At 36.2% G+C, this 26,627-nt stretch overlaps 1 protein-coding gene and 1 long non-coding RNA gene across 2 annotated transcripts; both read right to left on the bottom strand.

Annotated features, from left to right (window-relative positions):
- Positions 1-991: 991 nt before the first annotated feature.
- LOC102806922 (treslin-like) lies at positions 992-24,570 on the bottom strand. Its single transcript, XM_085507402.1, has 19 exons — positions 23,883-24,570; positions 21,460-21,883; positions 20,610-20,682; positions 19,580-19,919; positions 18,283-18,436; positions 16,033-16,159; positions 14,774-14,919; positions 14,448-14,657; positions 14,001-14,065; positions 13,617-13,700; positions 11,631-11,822; positions 11,408-11,493; positions 11,060-11,251; positions 10,650-10,737; positions 9,255-9,309; positions 8,890-9,151; positions 8,638-8,729; positions 3,009-5,060; positions 992-1,274 (listed from the first exon to the last, which is right to left on the bottom strand). Exons 1-19 carry the CDS (start codon positions 24,543-24,545, stop codon positions 1,153-1,155), a joined length of 5,427 nt encoding a protein of 1,808 aa, XP_085363528.1. The 5' UTR covers positions 24,546-24,570; the 3' UTR covers positions 992-1,152.
- LOC146735232 (uncharacterized) lies at positions 16,709-17,887 on the bottom strand. Its single transcript, XR_014931424.1, has 2 exons — positions 17,348-17,887; positions 16,709-17,020 (listed from the first exon to the last, which is right to left on the bottom strand). It is a non-coding gene; the product is annotated as an uncharacterized LOC146735232 (long non-coding RNA).
- Positions 24,571-26,627: the final 2,057 nt, after the last annotated feature.

Below are 26,627 nucleotides of genomic sequence, written 5' to 3'. Positions count from 1 at the left end.
GCAGTCAAGCCAATCCATGAGAATATAACTGCAAACACCAAAAAAGACATTGTGACAACAATGCGGGGTAAGTGGACATTGTGACAACAATGCGGGGTAAGTGGACATTGTGACAACAATGCGGGGTAAGTGGACATTGTGACAACAATGCGGGGTAAGTGGACATTGTGACAACAATGCGGGGTAAGTGGACATTGTGACAACAATGCGGGGTAAGTGGACATTGTGACAACAATGCGGGGTAAGTGGACATTGTGACAACAATGCGGGGTAAGTGGACATTGTGACAACAATGCGGGGTAAGTGGACATTGTGACAACAATGCGGGGTAAGTGGACATTGTGACAACAATGCGGGGTAAGTGGACATTGTGACAACAATGCGGGGTAAGTGAACATTGTGACAACAATGCGGGGTAAGTGAACATTGTGACAACAATGCGGGGTAAGTGAACATTGTGACAACAATGCGGGGTAAGTGAACATTGTGACAACAATGCGGGGTAAGTGAACATTGTGACAACAAAGCCGGGTAAGTGAACATTGTGACAACAATGCCGGGTAAGTGAACATTGTGACAACAATGCAGGGTAAGTGAACATTGTGACAACAATGCAGGGTAAGTGAACATTGTGACAACAATGCAGGGTAAGTGAACATTGTGACACCAATGCAGGGTAAGTGAACATTGTGACAACAATACAGGGTAAGTGAACATTATGACAACAATGCGGGGTAAGTGAACATTATGGCAACAATGCCGGGTAAGTGAACATTGTGACAACAATGCCGGGTAAGTGAACATTGTGACAACAATGCGGGGTAAGTGAACATTATGACAACAACGCGGGGTAAGTGAACATTATGACAACAATGGGGGGTAAGTGAACATTGTGACAACAATGCCGGGTAAGTGAACATTGTGACAACAATGCCGGGTAAGTGAACATTGTGACAACAATGTGGGGTAAGTGAACATTGTGACAACAATGCAGGGTAAGTGAACATTGTGACAACAATGCAGGGTAAGTGAACATTATGACAACAATGCGGGGTAAGTGAACATGACAACAATGCCGGGTAAGTGAACATTATGACAACAATGCAGGGTAAGTGAACATTATGACAACAATGCAGGGTAAGTGGCATAGTTTCAATAACTCTGTGTTGTTGTCCTGCCCCATTTTCTTTTCTTCCCGGATTCAGATAAAGCAGAGAGATCATCTGTCTTCTTCACTGGATTTCTGCTAATTGTAAATCGTGGCTTGCAATCTCCTGTAATGTAATATAATTTACTTTATATAAACACTGCTACTAGTACTATTGTATACCAGCACACTCCCAAACACCCAATGAATATACCCACCATTCTCCCACACTCCCTACCATATACCCACCACACTCCCAAACATTTACTGCACTACTGTATACCAACCACTCTCCCAAACACCCACTATACTACCATATACCCAGCACTCTCGCAAATACCCACCACACTCCCAAACACCCACCACACTGCCAAATACCCACCACACTCCCTACCATATACCCACCACACTCCCAAACATTTACTGCACTACTGTATACCAACCACTCTCCCAAACACCCACTACACTACCATATACCCAGCACTCTCGCAAATACCCAATACACTACCGCATATCCAGCACTCTCCCAAATACCCACTGCACCACCGTATACCCACCACGCTTTCAAATAGTCACTATTCTACCGTATACCCACCACGCTTTCAAATACCCACTACTCTACCGTATACCAACCACACTTCTAAACAGCCACTACACTACCATATACCCAGCACTCTCCCAAACACCCACTACACTACCGTATACTCAGCACTCTCCCAAACACCCACTACACTACCGTATACTCAGCACTCTCCCAAACACCCACTACACTACCGTATACTCAACACTCTCCCAAACACCCACTACACTACCGCATACTCAGCATTCTCCCAAATACCCACTGCACCACCGTATACCCACGCTTTCAAATAGCCACTATTCTATCGTATACCCATCACGCTTTCAAATACCCACTACTCTACCGTGTACCAACCACACTTCTAAACAGCCACTACACTACCATATACCCAGCACTCTCCCAAACACCCACTACTCTACCGTGTACCAACCACACTTCTAAACAGCCACTACACTACCATATACCCAGCACTCTCCCAAACACCCACTACACTACCGTATACTCAGCACTCTCCCAAACACCCACTACACTACCGCATACTCAGCACTCTCCCAAATACCCACTATACTACTGTATACCAACCACACTTCTAAACAGCCACTACACTACCGTATACTCAGCACTCTCCCAAACACCCACTGCACTACCGTATACTCAGCACTCTCCCAAACACCCACTGCACTACCGTATACTCAGCACTCTCCAAAACACCCACTACACTACCGTATACTCAGCACTCTTCCAAACACCCACTACACTACCGTATACTCAGCACTCTCCCAAACACCCACTACACTACCGCATACTCAGCACTCTCCCAAATACCCACTACACTACCGCATACTCAGCACTCTCCCAAATACCCACTACACTACCGCATACTCAGCACTCTCCCAAATACCCACTACACTACCGCATACTCAGCACTCTCCCAAACACCCACTACACTACCGCATACTCAGCACTCTCCCAAATACCCACTACACTACCGCATACTCAGCACTCTCCCAAACACCCACTACACTACCGCATACTCAGCACTCTCCCAAATACCCACTATACTACCGTATACCCACCACGCTTTCAAATACCCACTACTCTACCGTATACCAACCACACTTCTAAACAGCCACTACACTACCATATATCCAGCACTCTCCCAAATATCCAGTACACTGACTACAATTTTTCCAAGCATCCTTCTCTTTCACAAATACTCACCGCACTCTTGGAACACCAACCACACTAATAAATACTAATCCACCACCACAACCTACTTACCAAAATTATAATCTTCACTCTGTTTCCTGCCCTTTCCAGGTGTATTCATAGGTGTATTCATAGGTGAATTCATCAACATATCTAATCCTTGTCTACTCAATGGCGCTGGTGATAACTTTTCAGACCCTGTAGCTCTTGCCGCCAAAGTCACCTGATGCAAAGGCGGGGTAGAAAGTCCTAAAAATACTTCATCATTGTCCGATGAAAAGTAACCACTTCCTTTCTGTCCTGAGTTAATACTTGACCCAAGGGATGACTCTATGCTTGGAGAAGACCAAAGTGGGAATCGCTGATGAGTGTTCCCATTGACTGGAGAAGCAAAAGTAATGTGCGTATTTAATGGATCTTGCGACAAACCAACTCCTGGTGACAGACTTGAAGTACTGCTCACACAAGCTCTTAGCTTACTCAGTCTTGTTTCTGGACTTCTCACAAAGCCTTTAACCCGTTTTGGTGATGGTCTATACTGTTCAGAGATAACTGAATGTTTAGGTTCTTCTTCAGTGACTCTAATATACTCTGTCTTCACTGGCAGTGGAGATATTTCTCTAGACCTTTTTCTTGTCATTGGTACATTTAAAGATTCTGCAGTTTTATTTGTTGTGGTGGATTTTATCAGTTCAGCAGACTGTGAACGTGTGATAGGTCCCTCCACATCCACTGGCAATTCATCTTCCTTTCTAATCAATGTTTTACTCTCTACAATTTCCCCACTCACATTCAAAGTCTGTTCAACAGAATCATTTCCAGTGTAGACATCAGTATCTGTTAAATCATCTTTATCACTTAATCGAAGTCTTTTCACCATTTTCTCTTGCCGTGATGCTTCATAAGGACTTACAACTTTACCGAATATGGGTGAATTACCAGTATTTTCACAGCTTCCGTCGCTGCTGCTACCGCTAGAAGACTTTTTCCTCTTTCCACTGAAGATCGGTGACCCCATGGGACTCACTATCTCTTCCTTGTGTATTCTTTGTAGAACAATTTTGTTATTTTGAGAACCCGGCGAAAATTGCTTTCGTCTCGGCCATTTACTTAGAGATTCTGGAGTTTTGATTCTCCATCTCTGTTTAGAAGGAGACACTTGGAACGATGTTGGAGAGCACATGGAGGGTTTTGAGTGAGAAGGAGATGACATACGAGACCTTGTGTTCAAAGATGGCGAACATTCGGTTAATTTATTATCTTTGGCTGATGACACTTCTTTTGTTGGTGTTTTAAATAACCTTTCCGATACCTTACTATCTGCTTTTTCCACTTGACCAACTGAAAATGTATGCATTTTTTTTATGCATTCGAATCTCTTAGTCAGGGAACTTTTTATTTTCAGTTCTGTTTGATCTTCAGGTTGGACAACACCATCCTTCCTCATAGTAGAAGGTGATTTTATTGTTTGCCTTGTTTCAACAGCAATGTTTTTAACATTTGAGCAAACAGCTTTTGGAGTTTTCTCCATCCAAGCATCATTGGATATTCTAGATTGCGGCGATAACAGTAAAGACTGATTTGCATCCAATGCAGTATTTTCATTCTTTGCTTTGCAAGGAGTATTACGAAGTTGATATCTAGTGTTATAACTCGGTGACATCATTAACTTCTCCTTTACTGGAGTTCTCACAACCAGGGACTTCTCTGGTGTTTCAGTTACATATGTACTTTGTTCCAGTGATAATTTAGTTGGTGTCAAGCTAATTTGTGATCTTGTATTGCGACATGGCGAATCAGGAACACCAGGCTGAATGGGAAACTTCCTGACACGTTTCAAGGAACTAGGACTGAAAATCTCTGACAGTAAGAACTGTGCTGTGGGTGATGTTTTTCCAGGTGTTGTGGCATTTTCATTCACTTGCACAACTTTTGTTGGAGTTATCAACTTGCTGTCATATCCTAAACATTCTCTGGATGGGCTTATAAAATGTTTACCAGCAAGACGACACGCAACCTCCCTAGATTTTTGTAGATTTCTAGAATGTTCCTTTTGTGATGCTGAATAAAACGAGTTCCTTCTTCGTAAAGTTTTGATGCGAGATCTTGGACTTAGAATTTTGGCTGAAATACAAAAAACATAATAAAGTTAACTCATGTTGTCTCCATTATTATTGAGATGCTGAAAAGTTTGGACAAAGACATAATTTTTGACAAAATTGATAAAGTTTATTATGTAAAATCATGAAGCTAATGTCTCATGGTACAATTAAATAGCATTATTTTGTGTGTTACAGTTAAGCTTTTTTTGAAACGCGTCCTAATATTTCTTGAAAATTGCTATTTTTAGAACAATTCCATAGAACACAATGTTAAAGAAAAATTGCATTTTTTGACACTTTTTAAAACCCATCATTAACAATACATGATTTTTTCAGCCTTTGTCACCAGGCTAGATTTGGGGATATTGCATAATATCAATTTCTCGAAAAATCAAAGAAAGCTTAGAAAGAACTCCCATGTGCTGAGAGTATTGGAGACACATTAAATATAATTCGAAATTACTTAGCTGAAAACTAATTATGCAAATCAGAAAATTAATATGACCAGATTTGAGTGTAAAACTAATGAGGTCTGCGCAATGTAACAGAAAATCTATGTCTCCAAGTTTAATTGAAATGTGATTAGAACCAAAAAATTATGAATTATTATGCTTATTAGGGAATTAATATGAACAGATTTTTACCCCAAACTAATTAGGTTTGTACATTGTCCTAGAGCATCTTTGTACTAAGTTTCATTGAAATGGAATAATTAGTACCGTGAAAACTCCAAAATTTCGACCCCTCTAAAAATTCGGCCGCCTATTTATTTGCCGGGTTTCGGTGTTTTATTTACCTCCAAATTTTCGACTCCACTAAAAATTGCCGACTCATTCTTATTCGAAAATTGCGACCAGTTTTAGTTTTCCTCCAAACGGAAAAAAAAACGATGTGAGCGTTCAAACGGGACCTTCCTCAAAGGCATGAATCCGGGTTTCTGATTGACTGAGAGATTTTTATTTTATTGGTAACGAAAATATATTCTAAATAAACGAAGTTTCAAATAAAAACGAACACAAAAATCTCGGCATGCTGCGTTTCTGAATTGTTGATTATTACTGTACTCAGTAGTGATTATAATAATGTACACAAAATAAATTTGTTGAATGGTTATGAAATACAAATAAAAGTCAACTTAGTTTCATCGTAAGCGAATGATTCCGGTCTCGTATAAACGTTTGATGCTGTAGGATATCCGCCATGTTCTCTTAGGTCAAATAGGTCAAATCGCTAATTAACCAATCAAAAAGCTGGATGATGCCAACGTGTTCAAATTACCATAGCTTATTTAAATATGTTAATGTTATTGAACGCAATGCGGAAGAGATTGATGTTGTAGTACGATATTTTGGCTTGGATTTTGATGCGAAAACGGCATGATTTTTTTTAAATAAAAAAATTAGTTGTTTTTAAAAAATAAACTGGTCATCTGAAGAATAATTTAACATTGTTCACAGTGATAACAGCTCATTCTCGAAAGGAAGCTTACCCGCTCACGCTAGTCACGATAAAAATCATACACGTGTACTCTTGAATAGACAGACGTCAATGACTACGGTAAAACTTAGACTCTATTTTAGCCGGCAGGATTGATTGAAATGTCCGAAAAATGACGCCAAAATACACCTTAAAAGTCCCATTTTATTTTCTTAAATCCCATTTTATTTTTTAATCCAAGGGCGAATTTACGGCAGAATTTGGTCCCTCAAATAAGGGACACGTGAGCTTTGATTCTAACCGGATACATTGCACTGGGTCGGGGAGATCGTTTGCTAAACTTCCATGTATCTTTTGTCCAATGGGTACCTGTTCTTCGAACATTCGCAAGTTTTCCTAGGTAGTGCGAGACAGCTTTGTCTTTTGACCTATTAGTTTTGTGCTGACCTCTTCTCCGCGTCTTGATGTTTTGTTTTGCTTGTCATAATACTCACTGATTGATGACTTCGTTTAGATTTTGAGTTACAACTCGGCCACGACCTTTGCTTTTACCGTGAAACATGAGGAAGTTTACGTAAATTGACGGACATTGCATTTTTTAAAAACTAATGAAGCACACTGTCTATCATCCCCATTTGTTTTTGCTGATTTCTATTCTGAAAAATTCGACCGTCCGAAAATGCACCTTAATTTTGACTCTAAAAACACGTCACATTTCTAACACCAATTATTTAAAACCGGTCGAAATTTTGGAGTTTTAACGGTACTTTAGATATCAGTGTGAAAGCTTAAAATTGGTTAATTATGCAAATTAGGTAATTAATATGTACAGATTTTAACCCACAATTATTCAGGTCTGTCTATTGTCCTACAGCATCCATGTACATTCATTGATATGTGATGTATAGTAACTGAGATATCAGTGTGAAAGTTGGTTAATTGTGCAAATTAGGTGATTAATATGCACAAATATTTACCGGAAACTAATTGGGTCTGCATAATTCTAGATTCATTGAAATGTGATGATTAGTACTTTAGATATCAGTAGAAAAGCTGAAAATTAATTATGCAAATTAGGTAATTAATATGCACAATTATTTACCCTAAAACTAATCAGGTCTCTGCATAGTCCTAAAGGATCTATGTACCAAGTTTCATTGAAATGCGATGATTAGTACTTGAGATACCCGTGGAAAAGCTGAAAATTAACTAATTATGCAAATTAGGTGATTAATATGCACAAATATTTATCGAAAACAATCAATCTCTGCATAGTCCTTGAGTATGTAAGTACCAAGTTTCATTGAAATGTAATGCTAACTACTTATATCAAATGCTGAAAATTAATTAATTATGCAAATTAGGTAATTAATATGTACTGATATTACCATAAAAACTATCAGGTCTGTGCAGTGTCGTATGACATCTATGTACCAAGTTTCATTGAAATGTGATGATTAGTACTTGAGATATCAGTGGAAAAACCGAAAATTGACTAATCATTATGCAAATTAGGTAATTAGTATCCACGGATTATTACCAAAAACTAATCAAAACCTAGCATTAGTTCAGAGCATCTATGTACCAAGTTTCATCAAAATCCAATGAGTGGTTGTTTAGATATCAGTGGAACAGTCATGGAACCACTAAAAAATAGCTAATTATCATGCAAATTAGGTAATTAATATGCACGGATTTTTACCAAAACCTAATCAAATCTGCGCATTGGCCCAGAGCATCTATGCACCAAGTTTTATCAAAAACCGATGTATGGTTCTTGAGATAGCAGTGGAACAGTCGGACACACATACACACACACACACACACACACATACACACATACACACACACATACAGACACACTAACTGCAAAGACTCCCATTTTGTGCTTCGCACATGGGAGTCAAAAAGGCTGGTCACCCCCAACTTTTTTTAGGTCAATATTACATTGCCTTGGAGTACAATTTATTGCAAAATAAATAAATTCTGTTTTTTTTTTAATTTATGAGTAGGCTTCTACCTTAGGCTTTATTGTGCTCTCCACAATGGAGTAGCCAAGCATTACAGGTCATATAACCATGCAGTTTAAAATATCAGCAGTTTCAGAAAATCAACAAACTAGCTATGGTCTATGACTAAACAGCTACTTGATGTCTATATACCTGTCAATGCTTTTGATGATAACTTGACAGCCTTTTCTGGAGACTCCTCAACAACTTTTACTTCTGTTGTCGTTGGAATCTGAGATCTTCTCCTGGAGAAAGATGGATTTGAAAATACTGTTAGTTGTGAAGCTGAATACCAAATTTACTAACTAATTTGTTAACTTGTTGTAGCCAAATGTAACCTTTCTTCATCATTAATGACTGGTGTAGAGTTAGACCCAGAATAGTACAACATTATCTCACACTCACCTTGCTCTATTCAGTCTCTGCAACATAGCATTGGACACTTGTTTTGATTTTGGTGTCTCAGCAACAGACTTTGTCTTCAGTACCAACTGGCCACCACTTCTCCTTTTGGGTGTTGTTGGTTGTTTAGGTCTTTGCATCACAGCAACAGAATTTCTTCTCTCCAATTTGTTTGATTTCACATCACATGGCATTGGTGATGAAGAGTCCTCTTCATCATAGAACAAGTTTCTTCTCACTTTTTTCACTTCGGTTTTCTTAGATTCTGATGGTGATTACAAAAAATTATTTCAATGAATTGAGATATTTGAAAAATATTCCATCATTTAAACAGCCCAAATTTCATAGTGTGCATATCACGGAAGTACCTTTCTGTTTTTCTTTTCTGGCACTTGTTCTTGGCTTTTGCGTCTGTTTTTCATCCTGAAAATATAGATGAAAATATTAAGGCTATATTAAGGCAGAACATGCATTCAGACCCACAATCTACTGTAAACAAGGTATTTCAGGTATGTATGAACATGAAAATTTGTGAAACCACTGAATTATTATTGATAGGAGAGAATGTGTCATTTATTAAAATTTCAGGAAATCCCTAGTTTTCAACTAAATGACTGACAGGCAAAATAATTAATAATAAACTTCCTAATTTCAAAATTCAAAGAAAGTTAAACAAGCAGCAAGTCGGCTGAGATAGCTCCGCTGTTAGCAATGCACATTTCAATAAAAGAACAGAAGATATTATTAGAAAATGAACAATATGTATAGTATCAAAGCAATGGGACTTGCTGTTTTTAACAAGAATTCAAAAATATCACTTTTCACCAAAAATGACAAAAATAATCATCAAAATTAGATAATTGAAGATATCACCACGAAATTAACAAATCTGAAAGAGGTCCACATGTAGTACCTATATATGTAATATAAAAACAATCGGACTTGCAGTTTTCAACAAGAAGTCGAAAATATCACTTTTTACAAAAAATGACAAAAATATTAAGCAAAATTAGAGAATTGAAGATATCATCATGAAATAAACAAATCTGTAAGTGGTACACATGTAGTACCTATATATGTAATATCAAAGCAATTGGACTTGCGGTTTTCAACAAGAAGTCAAAAATATCACTTTTTACCAAAAATTTTAAAAATATTCACTAAAATTAGAGAATAAAAGATATATATACATATATATAGATAGATAAGGTACATATACACCAAGTATCAAAGCATTCAAGCTTTTAGTTTTCAAGAAGAAGTCAAAAAAGTAAAACATTGACACAGACGACGGACGATCACTCATATGATAAGCTCCGCTCGACAGCGGAGCTAAAAATGTGAGTTTAGCTTTCAATTTTGTATAATCACAATTCCTCCACATTTATATACACCCTCTGAGTTTACAGTTGCCTGTGCCCTGATTGTAAGCAAGTGAATCAACCTCAATTATGGGTTTGGCCACTGTACTGTCTTTGTGCATATCTAGTATCCAATAATAATCTCCCAATATAATACAGTGTCATACAAACTTTACATTGGAACACTATGACATTCATTTCCTTAAAGGTTCTAAATATCAGTCTAGTTGTATTGACATAATATAACACCAGTATAACAGTGAAATATACTCAATAAAGAGAATAAATCTATTTGCCAAGATTCATCCACTAAAGGATGCCATATGGTAGATAAAATGTACACATGGAAATAATACTTCCAACTGACATCTATTTATGAAATGAATATATACCAGTACAAACCTTTTTCTTTGCAACCTGTGCAGGAATGATGATGTGTTTTCTAAGAACAACATCAGCCAGACTAGGATGACGAACCATACTTCTAGTTCTGAAAATAGGCAGTATTCTCTTGTTAATATAACAGTATTCAAACATTGGAAATCCATTTTTTCTTTTGTTCACAGAATATAGTAGACAACTTTAATTAGTTAATGTAATGGTCAATGCTTTATTTAAAATAAAACAGGGTTGCCCAATCACTAGTAGTAGTTATGTTCACCTCAATCATTGCACTGACACAAAATAGTATATCATGCACATTTTGTGAATTCCGTATATCATGCACATTTTGTGAATTCCGTATATCATGCACATTGGTATTATATCGCATTCTTGTTTATTTTTCTAATCAACATATGAATTACTGATACCTGCGTAGTCTGGCTGATCCGTCACTGTCAAGTGATCCAACAGAACCAGCTGATTTACATGATGCAATCGGCTTCTCATCATCAGCATCATCATCATCTTGGCTTTCTGAATATGGACACAGTTCTGCTGGCAATGGTAGCATCATTTCCTCATATATTTCACAAAGGAATTTGGGACACAGGAAAACATAACTGACAAGAAATAGAGTTCATAGTACTCATTAAATAGTACAATATTGAGATCATTAAAGTAAAATGAGTAAGTTTGACATAATGATCGCTTATATTAAGATTAACCCCACTGCCCCAGGGGTCAGTATACCACAAGAAATAAAAGATAAAACTCACTTTTCCATCAACACTTCATTAAGAAAGATAGTGTCATCCTTGGTATCCTCTGATAAGATAGAAACAGCTCCAAGCAGAATTTGTATCTTAGAAAACAAAGAAAACATTTAAAGAAATTTAAAGTATATGACTTTCAACTGAATTTGGACTATGTATTGCCGAAACAATCACAGACAGAATTACACAATTTGTTTTCTCTATAAAAGATTGACAGTGTACTTACTTGCTCAACTACTTCACTACGACTCTCTTCACATGGCATTGCAACCTCTCGTTCAACTCTTAACAGCACTTGTAACAGGATGTCTATTTTCTTCCTATTTTTATCTTCATCAGTGCTCATATTGTTATGCTTTCCTCTCAGTTGTTTGTCCGTTAAGATTAAACATTCATCCAGTATTGACTTAGCACAGATCTATGTGGGGATACAATTTAATTCACACAACTGACATGAGGGACTGTGTGGTACTATTTACAAGACTCATTTGTACAAAAAAACTGAATGCCTTGAACAGAATTTCACTGAATATGTTATGCTAATTATATTCCTACAATCCAATGCTTTCTTCTAATGAAAATCAAAAGTATGAGTTTTAACCTGCGACTTGCACTAATTGCTTTTGTTGACTTTGATACCCTTCAATCACCCAAAAAATTAGCTAATTAAATCCTGGCATTGTTTCAGTTTGTACTTGTTGCTCTGCGCAACAGTCAAAGTCATCATCTTTGTTTATATGAGACGCATATCTTGTGCATGTGTCAACGACAAACTTTTAAACATTGATTGGTTAATATGGTAAATAATCAAGTACTGTAAAATACTTTTTTTTCGCTATTTTCGCTGAAGGAATGATTCAGTGAAAACAAGTCATTGAAAATGACACAGTCCCCGTTAAATTAAGTTCTCTTTGTGCTCGTCATATTAAAGCGGAGGGGTTGTCGCGAGCGTGTCCTTGAAACTTGAGTTCCAAGTGACGTATACAACAGATTGTTTATTTACATCAAAATACGTGTAGTAGTAATATGGCCAAAAATAAAAACAGCCGTTATTCGGCCATCTTTGATCTGATTATGAAACACACTGATATGTATGATGTATTTGCCAAAAATGGAATGAAAATGGTACATAAATTGTGGAAATATAGTAGTAAGGCAAAAAGTCAGATGGCTGTCAATCGGCCATCCTTGACCATGGACATGCATCCTAACATGTATAAAGCACATGTATGTGCCAAATTTGAATGAAAACTGACAGAGCACGTCCAAGATACCGCATAAAAAACACACAAGATGCCTTCCAGTCGACCATCTTTGATCCAATTGCGAAATAAATCGTTGTGGACATGTATCCTAACATGTATAATCTATGTACCAAGTTTGAATGACAACTGACAAAGCATGTCCAAAATACAACATTTTCAAAAAACAAGATGGCTGCCAGTCGGCCATTTTAAATCGAATCGCTAAACCACTGCATGTGCAGATGTCCTACATAAGGTACTAGGCACATGCAAAGAATGAACGGAATCGGTCCACAGGATTCTGAAATATGACTCTGGACAGACTGACGCACGGACGGACGGACACACGGACGGATGGACGGACAAATAGACTCAGGAACTCATGGACGGTCGGGGACATATATCCTAACGTGTATGATCTATGTACTAAATTTGAGTGAAAACTGACAAAGCATGTCCAAAATACGACATTTTCAAAAAACAAGATGGCTGCCAGTCGGCCATCTTTGATCCAATTGTGAAATAAATCGTCATGGACATGTATCCTAACATGTATAATCTATGTACTAAGTTTGAATGAAAACGGACAAAGCATGTCCAAAATACGACACTTTCAAAAAACAAGATGGTTGCCAGTCGGCCATTTTAAATCGAATCGCTAAACCACTGCATGTGCATATGTCCCACATAAAGTACGAGGCACATGCAAAGAATGAACGGAATCGGTCCAAGGGATTCTGAGATACGACTCCTGACGGACGCACAGACGCACAGACTGAGACTGAATTATAAGTCCCCGTTTTGGGACTTAGTCCGAACGGGGACTAATAAAATCCAGTGAATATACACTTTTCCCTATATTTTACATTCAACTTGTTAAAAATAAGTGAAAATAAATTCCATACAAAACACTGAAAAAGTATTTACAAACTTCAAATTCATGTCTTCATGATTAAAAATGAACAGACCTGAGGATTCTCTATGTTCATCTTTTTGCAATAATGAAGTGGAGTGTAAACCAAACTTTGAGCAGATACTGGCAGCAGTGATTCCTGTAGTGTAGGTAAAAAAAAATGTGATGATTAGGGTGTGAATAAAAAACTAGCAATATTTATAGCACTATAACAAGATTCATCGTGATCCACTAAAAACAAATGGCCAGAAGTGACTTTTTAAAGGGGCTGAGGGGTGAAAAACAGTGTTAAAGTTAAATGAAAAATTATTATAACCTCCTCACTAACCTAAAAATACAAATAAATTTTCAAAATTTTTAAAATTAAAACTTTCCGAAACGTGACGGAACTTTCGAAAGTAATCCGGACGCTGTTAAAAGCTTTTGACTTGATCCTTACCTTTAGTAATGCTTCTTCATATTTTTCATTGAGCTGAGAAAGCAGATCTTCTTTGTCCTTGAATTCTGAAAACATTATTCCAAGATATAAAAACAATTCACACATGGTTCTAGTCATTTGTATACCGTACTCGACCGCGTTAGCGCCCATGCCCGGGCAAGCGCCCACCCCCCACTTTTGCGCAATTTTTATATTTGGGGTCACATTTGGCAAAGCGCCCACCCCTTCAAAATGCAACTAATTTAAAACTTGGTCTTGCGTAACGAATCTTGGTAATCGTTTTTATATGATACAGCGTGGATATCGACTGCTGTGAACATGTTGTTAATGCGTAGAACACGGTAATCATGCGTAACTACGCTTCGACAATGACCTGTTAATACAAGTAAAATGCGTTAAATATACTTTCTCTAATACTTAAAAATGCTGTGCAAAATAGAAGGTCACCTTGGGTTTGAACTTTCTTCTCAATTTCCTGTCTTCTCATTTTCAGGTCAACTGATAGTCTTTCTGCTTCAATTTTCTTATTATCACTGGAATTTTTGTGGATCTGTTTCTTGATCACTTCTCTACTTTTATCTACCATTAAATTACCACGAATCAACGCTTGGGAATTATTTCTTTTAATTGTCCTTTTTGGTTTCAGTTTCTTTGGTTCTGTAAGAAAAAATTTAAATTCATGTATATTTTATAATTAACTTTGATCACTTTCCATAACATAAACTTGTAACCACTCTACTCATAAAGTATTCATGTCCTGTATGTTGACTCACCATCTGTATCATGTTGCTTCATTCGTAGTTCTTGTTCTTTTTCCATTTTATCATCTTTATCTTTCTGCTGTTCCTTCCAGTATAACTGTTGTAAATCTTGCATTAGTGAACTCACAGGGGGGTGATGTTCTTTTTCCTCATTCACTCTACAACATAAATCACATGTATGAGTGGAGACTGGTCATTATGACCAACACTAATGTGCATTGACTTCTACTCTAGTGCCTCATTCAACCACCATTTGGTATGGTATTTCGCTTTGGTATTATGTTTGGTATAGTAATATGTTAGGTATGGTATTATGTTTGATACAGTATTATGTTAGGTATGGTATTATGTTTGATACAGAATTATGTTAGGTATGGTATTATGTTTGATACAGTATTATGTTTGGTACGATATTATGTTTGATACAGTATTATGATTGGTATGGTATTATGTTCGATATGTTTGGTATGATATGATATTATGTTTGATACAGTATTATGTTTGGTATTGTATTATGTTTGATACAGTATTATGTTAGGTATGGTATTATGTTTGATACAGTATTATGTTAGGTATGGTATTATGTTTGACACAGTATTATGTTTGGTATGGTATTATGTTTGGTACGATATTATGTCAGGTATGGTATTATGTTTGATAAAGTATTATGTCTGGTACGATATTATGTTTGATACAGTATTATGATTGGTATGGTATTATGTTCGATACGTTTGGTACGATATTATGTTTGATACAGTATTATGTTTGGTATGGTATTATGTTTGATACAGTATTATTATTGGTATGGTATTATGTTCGATACGTTTGGTATGATATGTTATGTTTGATACAGTATTATGTTTGGTATTGTATTATGTTTGATACAGTATTATGTTAGGTATGGTATTATGTTTGATACAGTATTATGTTAGGTATGGTATTATGTTTGATACAGTATTATGTTTGGTATGGTATTATGTTTGGTACGATATTATGTCAGGTATAGTATTATGTTTGATACAGTATTATGTCTGGTACGATATTATGTTTGATACAGTATTATGATTAGTATGGTATTATGTTTGGTACGATATTATGTATGATACAGTATTAAGTTTGGTATCGTATTATGTTTGGTACAATAATAAGTTTGAAATGGTATAGTGTTTGATACAGTACTATGTTTGGTATTTATCATAGCTTTTTTTGGTTGCTCACAGTAATTCTAGATCTCAAACTCACACCAGATCAATGAGTGTACTATTACTTACAAGATAAGTTCTTTTATCAATTCATGACAAGTTCCATAACTGGGATGAGTGGAATACCAAGGATCAATATGTTGCATAGAAAAAGATGGTGCTTTCTTTGCAGCAAACGTCAGCATATTGCAGCAATCTAAAGAAATTTATTTATAATGTTAATTTCTAGCATAGTAATCAGTAAAATGTGTGCAATTTTACAAATTAGGGTGAACAGACCTCTTTCATAAGTCTAGCAATCTCACTATTTGCTGTCTCATAAAATTCAAAATGAGACTAGTGTTTATACTAGCTGGCCCACAGTTACTACTGTGGGTGCCCTGTGTAAAAGAAAAAAAACCTTAAGGTGGGAAATGGTGAGGGTTTTGTACAAGACAGATTTTGTGGGGTTCTTGAGACAAAATGGGATCCCTTAAATCAAATAGATAGGAAGGTCAGCCTTAAAGAAAAAAATTTTTTTATGTGACTGCAAAGATGACTTGAGGCACAACCAAAAATGTTTTGTAGCGTCTGACTTATTTTGTTCTATGTGAATTCCATTTTACCAAATCACAAATTCCATAATGATAGTAGAATCAGTGTTCTCCCCAGAAAAATGTATCAGAGTGGCGGCTAATTTGCATATAATTTACATATCATTAGCATTTGTCTGAAGATAAAGAAAACAATAATGACAGGCTTGCATGGATGAAAATGTGTCTTTATTTTTTAACAAATTTATGTAGAAGATTAAATGAATCTGCTGCTGTGTGATTTCTATGTAATGTTGATTTTTCGGACTTTCATGGAAGCCCAGTGATCTGCAGCTTTTGAGAACGCCGTGATTTTCTTTGCTTCCCACTTCTATTAAATGACATGGCCTTCTTGTGCATCTCCGAGTGTGCGTGTTTATCGATAGCATATTTCGTAATAGTTATACATGACATAGAATTCCATACCAAAGAACTATTTCTGGATGTTTTTAAGTTGAATTTTCCACATATGTGTCACAGCATTCCTAAAAGATAAGAAATAGGAGCGAATCAATACTTGTATTTAAAAAATATCGTCACGATTAACACGAAAATAAACAAATTGCCGCCATTTTGAAAAGTCGCTAAACTTAAAAATTGCCACGATAAACTTTACCCAACTATTTCAAAACACAATACTAGTATTAGTTACTTTGATAAATCGTAGCCAACAATTTTTGAACTTCCAGAAAGAAGGTAGTTTCCAAAAAAATGTTTCGACGATCGGCAAAAAATGAAGCCATACAAAAATTTACTAAACTAGGTCAAAACTCGCTTCCAAGTAAAACGCTACAAATAAATACTTTTTTTACCTTTGCCATCGGATGTTTCTCTCAGCCACGTATATTTTGTTGTCCATTGTGCATCAAATCTAGAGTTTATTTTTTTGCACTTTTCGTTGTAACATCATCTTGGACACGTTTAGTACCACTGCCGACAGGGGTACCGGTGACCGCGTTGCTGGTGGGTTTATCGCTCGCAACCAGGGGCCCAGCAGGGCGTTCTACGCGGAACCACAACGTAATATTTCTGCTGTTTGACATCGTTGCTTCTTCCAGCCAAATATGCTACTGAGAAAATACTCGCTATTACCCCAATTAAATAGGGCGAAAGTGTTTATTGTCGAAGTACGAAGCTGTATTAGTCCATTGTCTTTGCGTAATCTCTGACATGTTTCCATTCAAACCTGATTTGGCTCCCAGTACCGGACGCTGATGACGCTGACTAACAGATTCGCACGTGTATTAACAAGCTAAAACAAAGAGTAACAGGAAATGCCACAGAGTAGCGGGCAATCTCTCAGAGTAGCGGCATAAATAATGGAGTAGCGGCCCCGCTACGCTAAAACGCTTTGGGGAGAACACTGCTTCTGTTTTTCAAAATTATTATAACATCAATGTATGATTTCCTGTTGCGACAATGGTGATGCACCTGTAAATTAGCACGATTAGTTAGGTCACAGTTAATCTTTGTGAGTCAGTAGCTCATCATATCAGCTCGGAGGGCACACTACATGTATGCAATGAGTACTGTAAACCACTTAATTTTCACAGGTTTTGCAATTTTAGGATTTTATGAAATTCATTATTACAAAATTTTGCAAGTCACTGACTCGCAAAATTAAATATATTTACAGTTAGTTACCTCTAAAAACACTGTAAGCCAAGATAAAGGACAGCTGAATTATATACAAAATATTGGTACTCTTTTTAGTAACTTTTAGAACCTCAATAAAACTAATACTCACCATTCTCAGTCTGAGAAAAACCAAATATCAAAGATTTATCCAGATAAATCACCTTCTCAGGCAGGATCAGTCTTAGTGTTGCCATGGAGAAGGTCAAAGGTTGCAATACAGCAGTCACTGGTAAACCACTGAAGAGGTCCATGAACTCAACAACCTGAAAATAGCCAGATTGATTATAGTTAGTCTTTGAGACACTTCAAGGAGGAAACCATTGAGGAAAGAGTTCTTTTGTACCCCTACCCATAACACTAAGCCTACCTCTACCCTCCAGCATTCCCCAATTTAATTATATACAAATGTATACCCCTCCTAAGGACACCTTAGGATAATTATCTAGAGGGGGAATATAAAATTGAATTGGGAAGAGGGTGGAGCTGTGTGGTGTGGGGTTAGAGTTACAATAGGAAATCTTTCCATGATCTAAATAGATTAAATATTAAATATAGAATTAAAAATAAAGTTACACTGATCCTTCAGTTGAGGAACTGTTCACACATCCACTGTCATATACCATACTTGACAGACTTAGTGACTGTGCTCTGTTTTCAGGGTTACGACTAAGCTCCCACCTCCCACAGTCCAAATTAAACTGTTACGTCATGAAACTTGGTATTATTTTCAGAATAACTACAGTGTTCATTGTGACTCTCGTAAATGGGAACAGGTTAATTTCAATTCAACCTGACCTGTTCGCGGCCATGAAAGGTGATAAATACTTTATTTTCAGATTTTTCAATAATGCGAATCATTAGTTTTTAGAAAAAATTCATCAAAATCAGTGCCACAGATGGTATTTAAACATCTGTAATCCACTTCTGCATTATTGTGAAAATGCCTTAATCTATACTATGTCATTTCAACACATACATGTACCTACATGTATCAAGTCAGTAGGTCAAATCCTACAGAAAAACACTGCGGGAATTGCTTTGCATCAAAAGTTTGCATACAATCAAAAACATTCAATAAAGATCTTGACTGTTTTCCTACAGACCCTAATAATTGTTAGCAATAATTTCTGCTCATCATTGTAAAAGAGTTGTGAGGATTAATGAAGAAAATCATTTTGCAGTTTTATTTTCCCCAAAAATTTGTAATACTCATGGTTAATGAAAATTGTCTTTTGGATATTTTTTAAAGTGGGGTTGCTCCACTAATCACCCATCCCCCAAAACACAATCTTTTTTGAGCTGAGTACCCTGAGCTAACAAAGTCAAACGAAGACAGTACTCGTACATTTTTGTAGGTGACCTGATTCAATGAAAACATGGTTAATGAAAGATGTAGAAATTCTTACCAAAGAAAGATTCTTCTTGGATAATATTGTCAACAGATTCTGATACCATAATGATAGTTGCTTCTCTGCAGTACAACCTCCTTCCAATGATTGTTCCAATCCAATACATCCATATGCGTGAGATTGATTACACATATCTACAGAGATGCTACTGGATGGTATAACACCACAGATATACATAAACCCATCCTGAGGCTTAACGTCCTGATCCACAACATCCACAGATAACAATGTGCTGGTATTTGTGTCTTTTTTAACGCTCACTGCAGCAGCCACCTCAACTGATTTCAAGTTACTGTTAACACAACTTGCAGGTGCTGATACTGTGTCTGTTTTACTACTGTAAAACAATTGAATGAAAGACATTTTATGTCAGCTCATACCTGACTAAGGTACAACATTAAAGTAAAAATTATTTGTTCACATGTGACATTTCTTGTTGAATAAAATTATGAGACTTGATCGCCCTAACCATTCAGAAATGGTGAATGTTATTGCCAGGAATGCCGACAATAACAGACACTTCACTTTAATAATATTACCAAATACAAAATCTCTAGGAAGAATCATTATGAACTGATGTGAACTGTCAGGCAGTGAAACTCACCACAGAGTTTGTGCCACTAGAATAAATATGAATTTGTTTATCTAAGATTGTATGCAGTAAGGTTCAAAATACCCAACTGGGCCTTGGAGAAACCGATCTCTTATTCCATAATCAAGTCAAATATCTTGTCCATTGCATTCTGCTGGTGATCAGAAATATTCATGATAGATGTGTACTCAAAACGAGACTTCATCACAGATGGATAGTTGCATACTATGTTATTTTATAAATATTTTGAAGATATCAGGACATATCATCACCTCTATTGTGTAAAACATACTTAAGAAAACCCAAAGTCAGTTGGCGTACAAGTGATAATCAAATAAATTCAAGATGGCTGCCCCTATAGAGAAAATTGTTAGAATCAGTGCATTTATTTGATTATTACTTGCACTTACCGTGGGAGAAATAAGGAGCACTTACTTATTGCATCTAAGTACCCTCTGTGGACAGAAATCTTGCATTTCAAGCTGACAAAACACCTCCAAAGTTTCATCTAGTAAAATTAAAAATTATATAATAACAACTAAAGTTATTTTCCCAGTGTAAAGAACTGTTGCGGGGTGGCAGAGAAACTGCGCAAAATATTTTCTCACTCAGTTTTCTCACTCATCAACTATGCACAGTTTGAAACTCATGGAAGTGATTTACTGCTCCTAATAAATGCCCTTCAAAATTTCAATTAGTCATATTTTTAGAATTTTTTTTTTCAAGTGTAGCAGATCTCTAAAATCTGGCTACTACTAATATGTGAACATTCATTGTGCAGGGATTGAAATAGAATTTTTTTCCCTGCATGCATAGTGTGCATGTTGAATTTGAAATTTACCTGCACTAACTTGTTGTGAAATGCACCACTTTTAAAGTTTAAATAAAATTTACGGGTTCTCGATCAATGCGATCACGAAAGAATTAGCTTTTTTTGAGTTGTCTTAATTTAGGCTTAGTGAATATAATGGGAAATTGTTGTGTTAATTTCTACATGCACAGCATGCACATTATATTTTGAGTTTACTTGCACGAGCTGATCTATGATGATCTATGTGCATAGTGCAGTGTGCACCAGAGTATTTCGATTCCTGTTGTGTGAGCAATCACAGTGCATATCTCACGATAATGTCACTTCAAGTTATTAAACACTAGCGCATAATCTCAATTTTACCCCAAAAATTGTTCAACAATGTAAGAGGTTGAATTCAAACCATCCACACCATTGACAGTAAAATTTAGATGATAGTGTGCATATTCAGGTACTACTACTACTAAGACTTACCCCTTTTCCTTCTACACAAACAAACTTGCCAAGACTGGGAAGAATCATCCGAGTATCTATTTGGCTTTGTGTAATAATCCAATATTGCAGATAATGGCAAGGGAAAACTAGTCATTCGTTGTTTGAAATTGTTCCTTGAAAGCAGTTCTGAACTATCGTTATTTGATTCTAATTGGTTGTCACTCTTACTAGCATTGCACAAGTGGCCGTCCGTGTGATCCTTAGAATCTGGATGGGATGGATTACTGTTTTCCTCACTTTGATTGTGAAAATGACTCGTAATTCCTAATGCTGACTGGATAGTGGTCGTTGCATGTCTGCCACATTGTAGCAATGCATTCACTGGTATCACCATACCATTTAGATTATTTTGTAATAACGTAGACAACATTGTAATTCCCTTTATGTCATGTGCTATGTTCACCTGCAAAAAAACAACCAACCAATATAAAGTTTACAACCAAATTTAGAAAAATAGCCAAAATTGACCACTTCAAATAGATACATACATGGCGCGACAGACTGATAACAACGCTGAGACCCCACAAACGAAAACACAAACATATAACTTATAAGGATATTGACTTCGAAAAAATTGGGGGTCACCAGCATTATTTTTGAGAAATTGATGGTTGTATTTTATTAGAAAGTCACCATTTTGGCACTATTATAACATTTTTACCATAGGTTCCTATCTTTTGATGTCCCGAATTATTTCAAAAATCTGGGTTTTTAAAAAGTGTCAAAAAATGCAACATTGTGTTCTATGGAAGTGTTCTAAAAATAGTGATTTTCAAATAATGCTCGAACATGTTTCTCCAAAAACTTAAACCGCAGCTCTGGGTGTATAAACGGAAAGATGGTCGCCAGTTTGGGTGTCGGGCAACTGGGTATGTCCATGCCACACAGCCGTATCACAAAGTTTTTTTTGTTTTATTAATTTGGGGAGCAGATCCTCTGGCAACCATAAAATTCTGATTGACCTGGGATCACATGTGGCCACAGTCTTCAACTGTGACCTGCCTGATAGCTCCATTTTAACTTAGAATTATTAAAAACTCCTCACCCTGGTAGGGAAAACCTTATCGCCCCACTTGGTGGCGCCGCTGAATTGCAGTGCTCTCTCTTGCAGTTTTTTCCTAGAAAAAACCCTGATTAACAATGACCAATAGCTATCACAACCTTGATTTTGAATCTACAATATTATTATAATTATTTACAATTTACACTTTATAACGTATTTCTTGCATTCGATCAATTGAATTGTGTTCTTTCAATTCCAGATTAAGTTCATTCATAAAATAGTGTTTGTGGCTAGGAGCTTTTTGTATACGACTTATTTATTTAATTAATAATTAAATGGCACTAACATCAATATAATCAGTGATACATGTACCATAATGGCTCTATTAGGAGTGCATTCGCTTATGTAGATGATTTAAGGATTCAAAAAAACACGATTTTCGGTATATTAAGCACTTCTTTTGGATGACCTAATACTAGTCGTGCAAATAAGGTATTCGAGAATGTTTTTTTAAGTGATAAATTGTCACAACTGCTATGACTCTCTGTACATAATATCCAATATTCAGAATTTAATTTTAAAGTGTCAAATTTGACGTTGAGATAATCACCAGGTTTTAGATTCAATGGTTTGTGAAGGAGACAATACAATCTATTATTAGATTTGTATATTTACTGGGCTTTAATTCACAGCAAGTCTCAGAAGTATTGGGGCAGCCAATTTGCAAACTCGCTAGCGAATTGGCTAAATGTTTGGGTTTTAACTAAACAGTTGGCTTTCGACGGCGCCAGCGAGATTCGAAGGCCAACTGATTAGTCAATGCATTTAGTTGTCAGCGAAATAAGCAAAAATAAAACCCAGCTACCCCGGTAATAATTGAACCCTAGCTATTCTCTAAGACAAGCCTACGTCACAAACTGGTCAAAATCCCCCAAACATTGCCAGCAACCAATCACAGACTAGCTTAAACAATAGCTTTCCCTGACGATAATACTTAGCAACGTTATTTCCCCCACGCTAACTTGAAAAATCTTTTGTTTTAGTCTCGTTTCCGTTTCCGGTCTGTCTTAGAGAATACAGTATTTCATATTTTATGTGTTATTGGATGTGCTTCTCCAACATCTTGTAGTTTAAGTCAAATACTTTTTTCGATTGGGATTATTAATTTTCGATATTTTCGCTGAAGGAATGATTCATTGAAAATAAAATCAAGCTAATATACCTTTTTTTCCTATATTTTAATTTCAACTTGTCAAATGTAAGTTTATACAAAACACCAAAAACGTCTTTTCAGTGAAAATTAATTCCAGCTAAAATAAAGTATTTTACAGTATGTGAATTCCTTTTTCTCACATACATGTAGAGATACTGTTCCAAGTTTAGAGGTTATCAAACTTACCGATTTCTGTAAAAATGACACATTTGTATCAATCCAATAAAGCTGAATGTTGATATCGCGAAAAAGTCGATCGTCCACCATTAATTTGTCTTTCAACATTTTCGAAGATATTGTTGTTTTTGATCCAACAAACTGTTGCAGCATATGCTCGCTGTCTGGGCATGGCGCAACAACGAAGACTATATTTCGTTGTTTTGTAACCGGGATTTCGTTCACACTGTTTTGTTTACGTGTTTTCTTATTTTGGGTAAAGTATGTTTTGGGCTTTCTTCGAACTGGCGAGCTGAGATCAGGCTGGTCCCAGCAGAAGTTTTGTGACACGATTTTCAATGCGCTTGACAACGTTTCGATCGTATTTGCTTCTTTCGTCGAGAGATCTTGGATTTTATGTTCCACATCTTGTTCAAATTCTTCGAATTGCTTTAACTTGAACTCCTTAAATTCGTACCTCTGCACATACAATTTCTCCGAGATATAAGAATATCCCCACTTCAGTGAATCTGCAGTCCCTCGTTTTCCGGCGAAGAAACTCAAAATCTTCAAAACCGTTGATTTAAGAGCTGCAGCATTTTTCACAATGTCAACCTCATTCGAGTCTTTTTGGGCAGAGTTGAGCAAGTCTAGAAGGAACACAATCTGGTAATTTTGTGTCGAAATCTCCATATTACTCTCACGGCTACACGATGGCCGATCACTTCTTGTTTACAACCATTTTAAATTTAATCTATTACGCATGCGCATTTGTGATATGCTATTAATGGCGGGAAAAGTTGTTAGTTGAGGGTCAATCACAAAGTCTATAAAGAGACTGTGTTGCAAAGAACTAATAACTAAAAAACTATTATTATTATTGTATTCACACTTGTACAAGGATATTTTGGTAGTGTAGAGAAGTTATTGTCTTCTAGTTTCAGGTGGATATATGTTCGGAGAGAACTACGTATATTTTTTTATTCCTGTCTGGTTTCCTGTCTCGATGTCAACGCTACACAAAAGGGGTTCTCCGGGTTTAGGTTAAAATGGCTTTCAGTGGATTTTTTAAAAATTATTTAACTATAAATTTGTATCAACTTATTTGATTAATAAATCTGCTGACATGGTTGTGTACACGAATGGCGATGGTGTTCAATTTGAGTGTTATTCGGTTAGTCGAGTACACCGCGACAAGAAAACGATGGGTTCTTGTCGTTAAACACGGACTAATGTCATTCATTTTAATATGTTGTTTGTTTGTTTGCGTGTAGTTAGGTGTATATATCATAAATAACTAACACTAACAATACAGAAAAAAATCAAACAAGACGCTCAGATTTCTAAACATAGAAAAAATAGTTTATTTGTGTTCTCTGAAGGCGGCTGGTTTAAGAATGTCACGTTTAAATGCATTTTCTCGTATATTAAAAGAGTTATATATATGTTTCGTCACATCAATTATAATGTTCATCTTTATTGTTTTGAATATTAATTAATAACTGAATAACGGGGGCAGTTTTTGGACATCGATATCCTGAATGTTGCCACAGGGGGCGCTATAGTATTAGCGTCAATTATCATGCCTCCCTGCCACCCACTCTGGTCACATACACATGTTTTATAGGGTTCATTTTAAAGGTCTTGAAGCCCAGTGTTCTTGTACATAAGTTTACAACAGTTTCAATTTCTCGATAAACACGAATGTTTGGTCGAAAAGTCAACGAATGGAAAAAAATCATATATTATAGAAATTATACTGTGTGCAAATTCGCCAAGGGTAGCAGGGAGGTTGTGACGAAATTGTGAGAGAATTTGTAATATATATAAACAAAATGGTGATGAGTACCATTTGTAACGTTAATGCCCGCATGATAGGATTTGAGACTGACGACTGACTGACGACAAAAGTCATACACTTTTTATACATTTACATGTTGTAAATTATATTGATTTTTTTTGAAGGGTTGATGACCACAATTACGGTCAAATGAACAGATTAAATATAATTACATGTAAGTTAGTGTAAGTAATTTCCTGGCTTATGGAGCTCTATGAATATTTGCATATGTATGATTGATTTAGTATTATTCATTGACATAGGAACTGGTGCGCTCAACGCTTTCCAGATTAACCTTGCGCCTCGTACTATTTTGAAAATATTCATGCAGTATCATTCGTGTGTCGGTAATGAGCTATCGAAAATTGTATATCCATTCTAACAAAGTTGAACTACACGGAGTCAGTTAGTCAGTATATAACAGTATCCTAAAAATAAGTAAATCAATAAATAAGGCCGATAAAAGTACGTTTTACCACGACTGGGGTAACAACATTGAACAAATCGTGATTATTATTTCTGTCTCACTCGGTGTATGTATAAGCACATGTACTGAAATGAGGCCATGTATAACACCTTGCATAGTTTTAAACCTATAAATTTGATGAAAGTGATTTTGATTGACTAATTGATTGATTATCCAAACACTATATTTAGTTTAGTTGCTTTAGTTTCCACTGGTGATTGCAAATACAAATAGAAGAATTATACTGTATTGATGATTCCTGACTGATACCCTCGCACAAAATGGCAACTTGAAGAATTTGGTGTTACTAATAGTTTATTTTATATACATGTAGTATGGTATGTTTAGCTCCATATGCAAAAAAAAAGTAAGGGTTTATTGATCCATTTAATATCTGGTGCTAGAGCTGGGAAAATTGGTTATTAGTCAATGGAATACCTTTTCTCAAAAAAGGTTACGATCACGATTT

The sequence above is a fragment of the Saccoglossus kowalevskii genome, chromosome 13 (assembly GCF_978046115.1).
Source record: "Saccoglossus kowalevskii chromosome 13, keSacKowa6.1, whole genome shotgun sequence".
NCBI lineage: Eukaryota > Metazoa > Hemichordata > Enteropneusta > Harrimaniidae > Saccoglossus > Saccoglossus kowalevskii.
Note: the sequence above shows the minus strand (reverse complement) of the source record. Positions and strands in the feature narration are given on the sequence as shown.

What these genes read in the sequence shown, in the direction of transcription:
- LOC102806922 (XM_085507402.1), bottom strand. Translation starts at nt 24,545, where the DNA reads ATGGAGATTTCGACACAAAATTACCAGATTGTGTTCCTTCTAGACTTG. An exon ending in TTGATAAAAGAACTTATCTT is followed by an intron (nt 14,920 to 16,032) that starts GTAAGTAATAGT and finishes TTTATGTTGTAG; the next exon opens with AGTGAATGAGGAAAAAGAAC. An exon ending in ATGAAGAAGCATTACTAAAG is followed by an intron (nt 13,701 to 14,000) that starts GTAAGGATCAAG and finishes CCTACACTACAG; the next exon opens with GAATCACTGCTGCCAGTATC.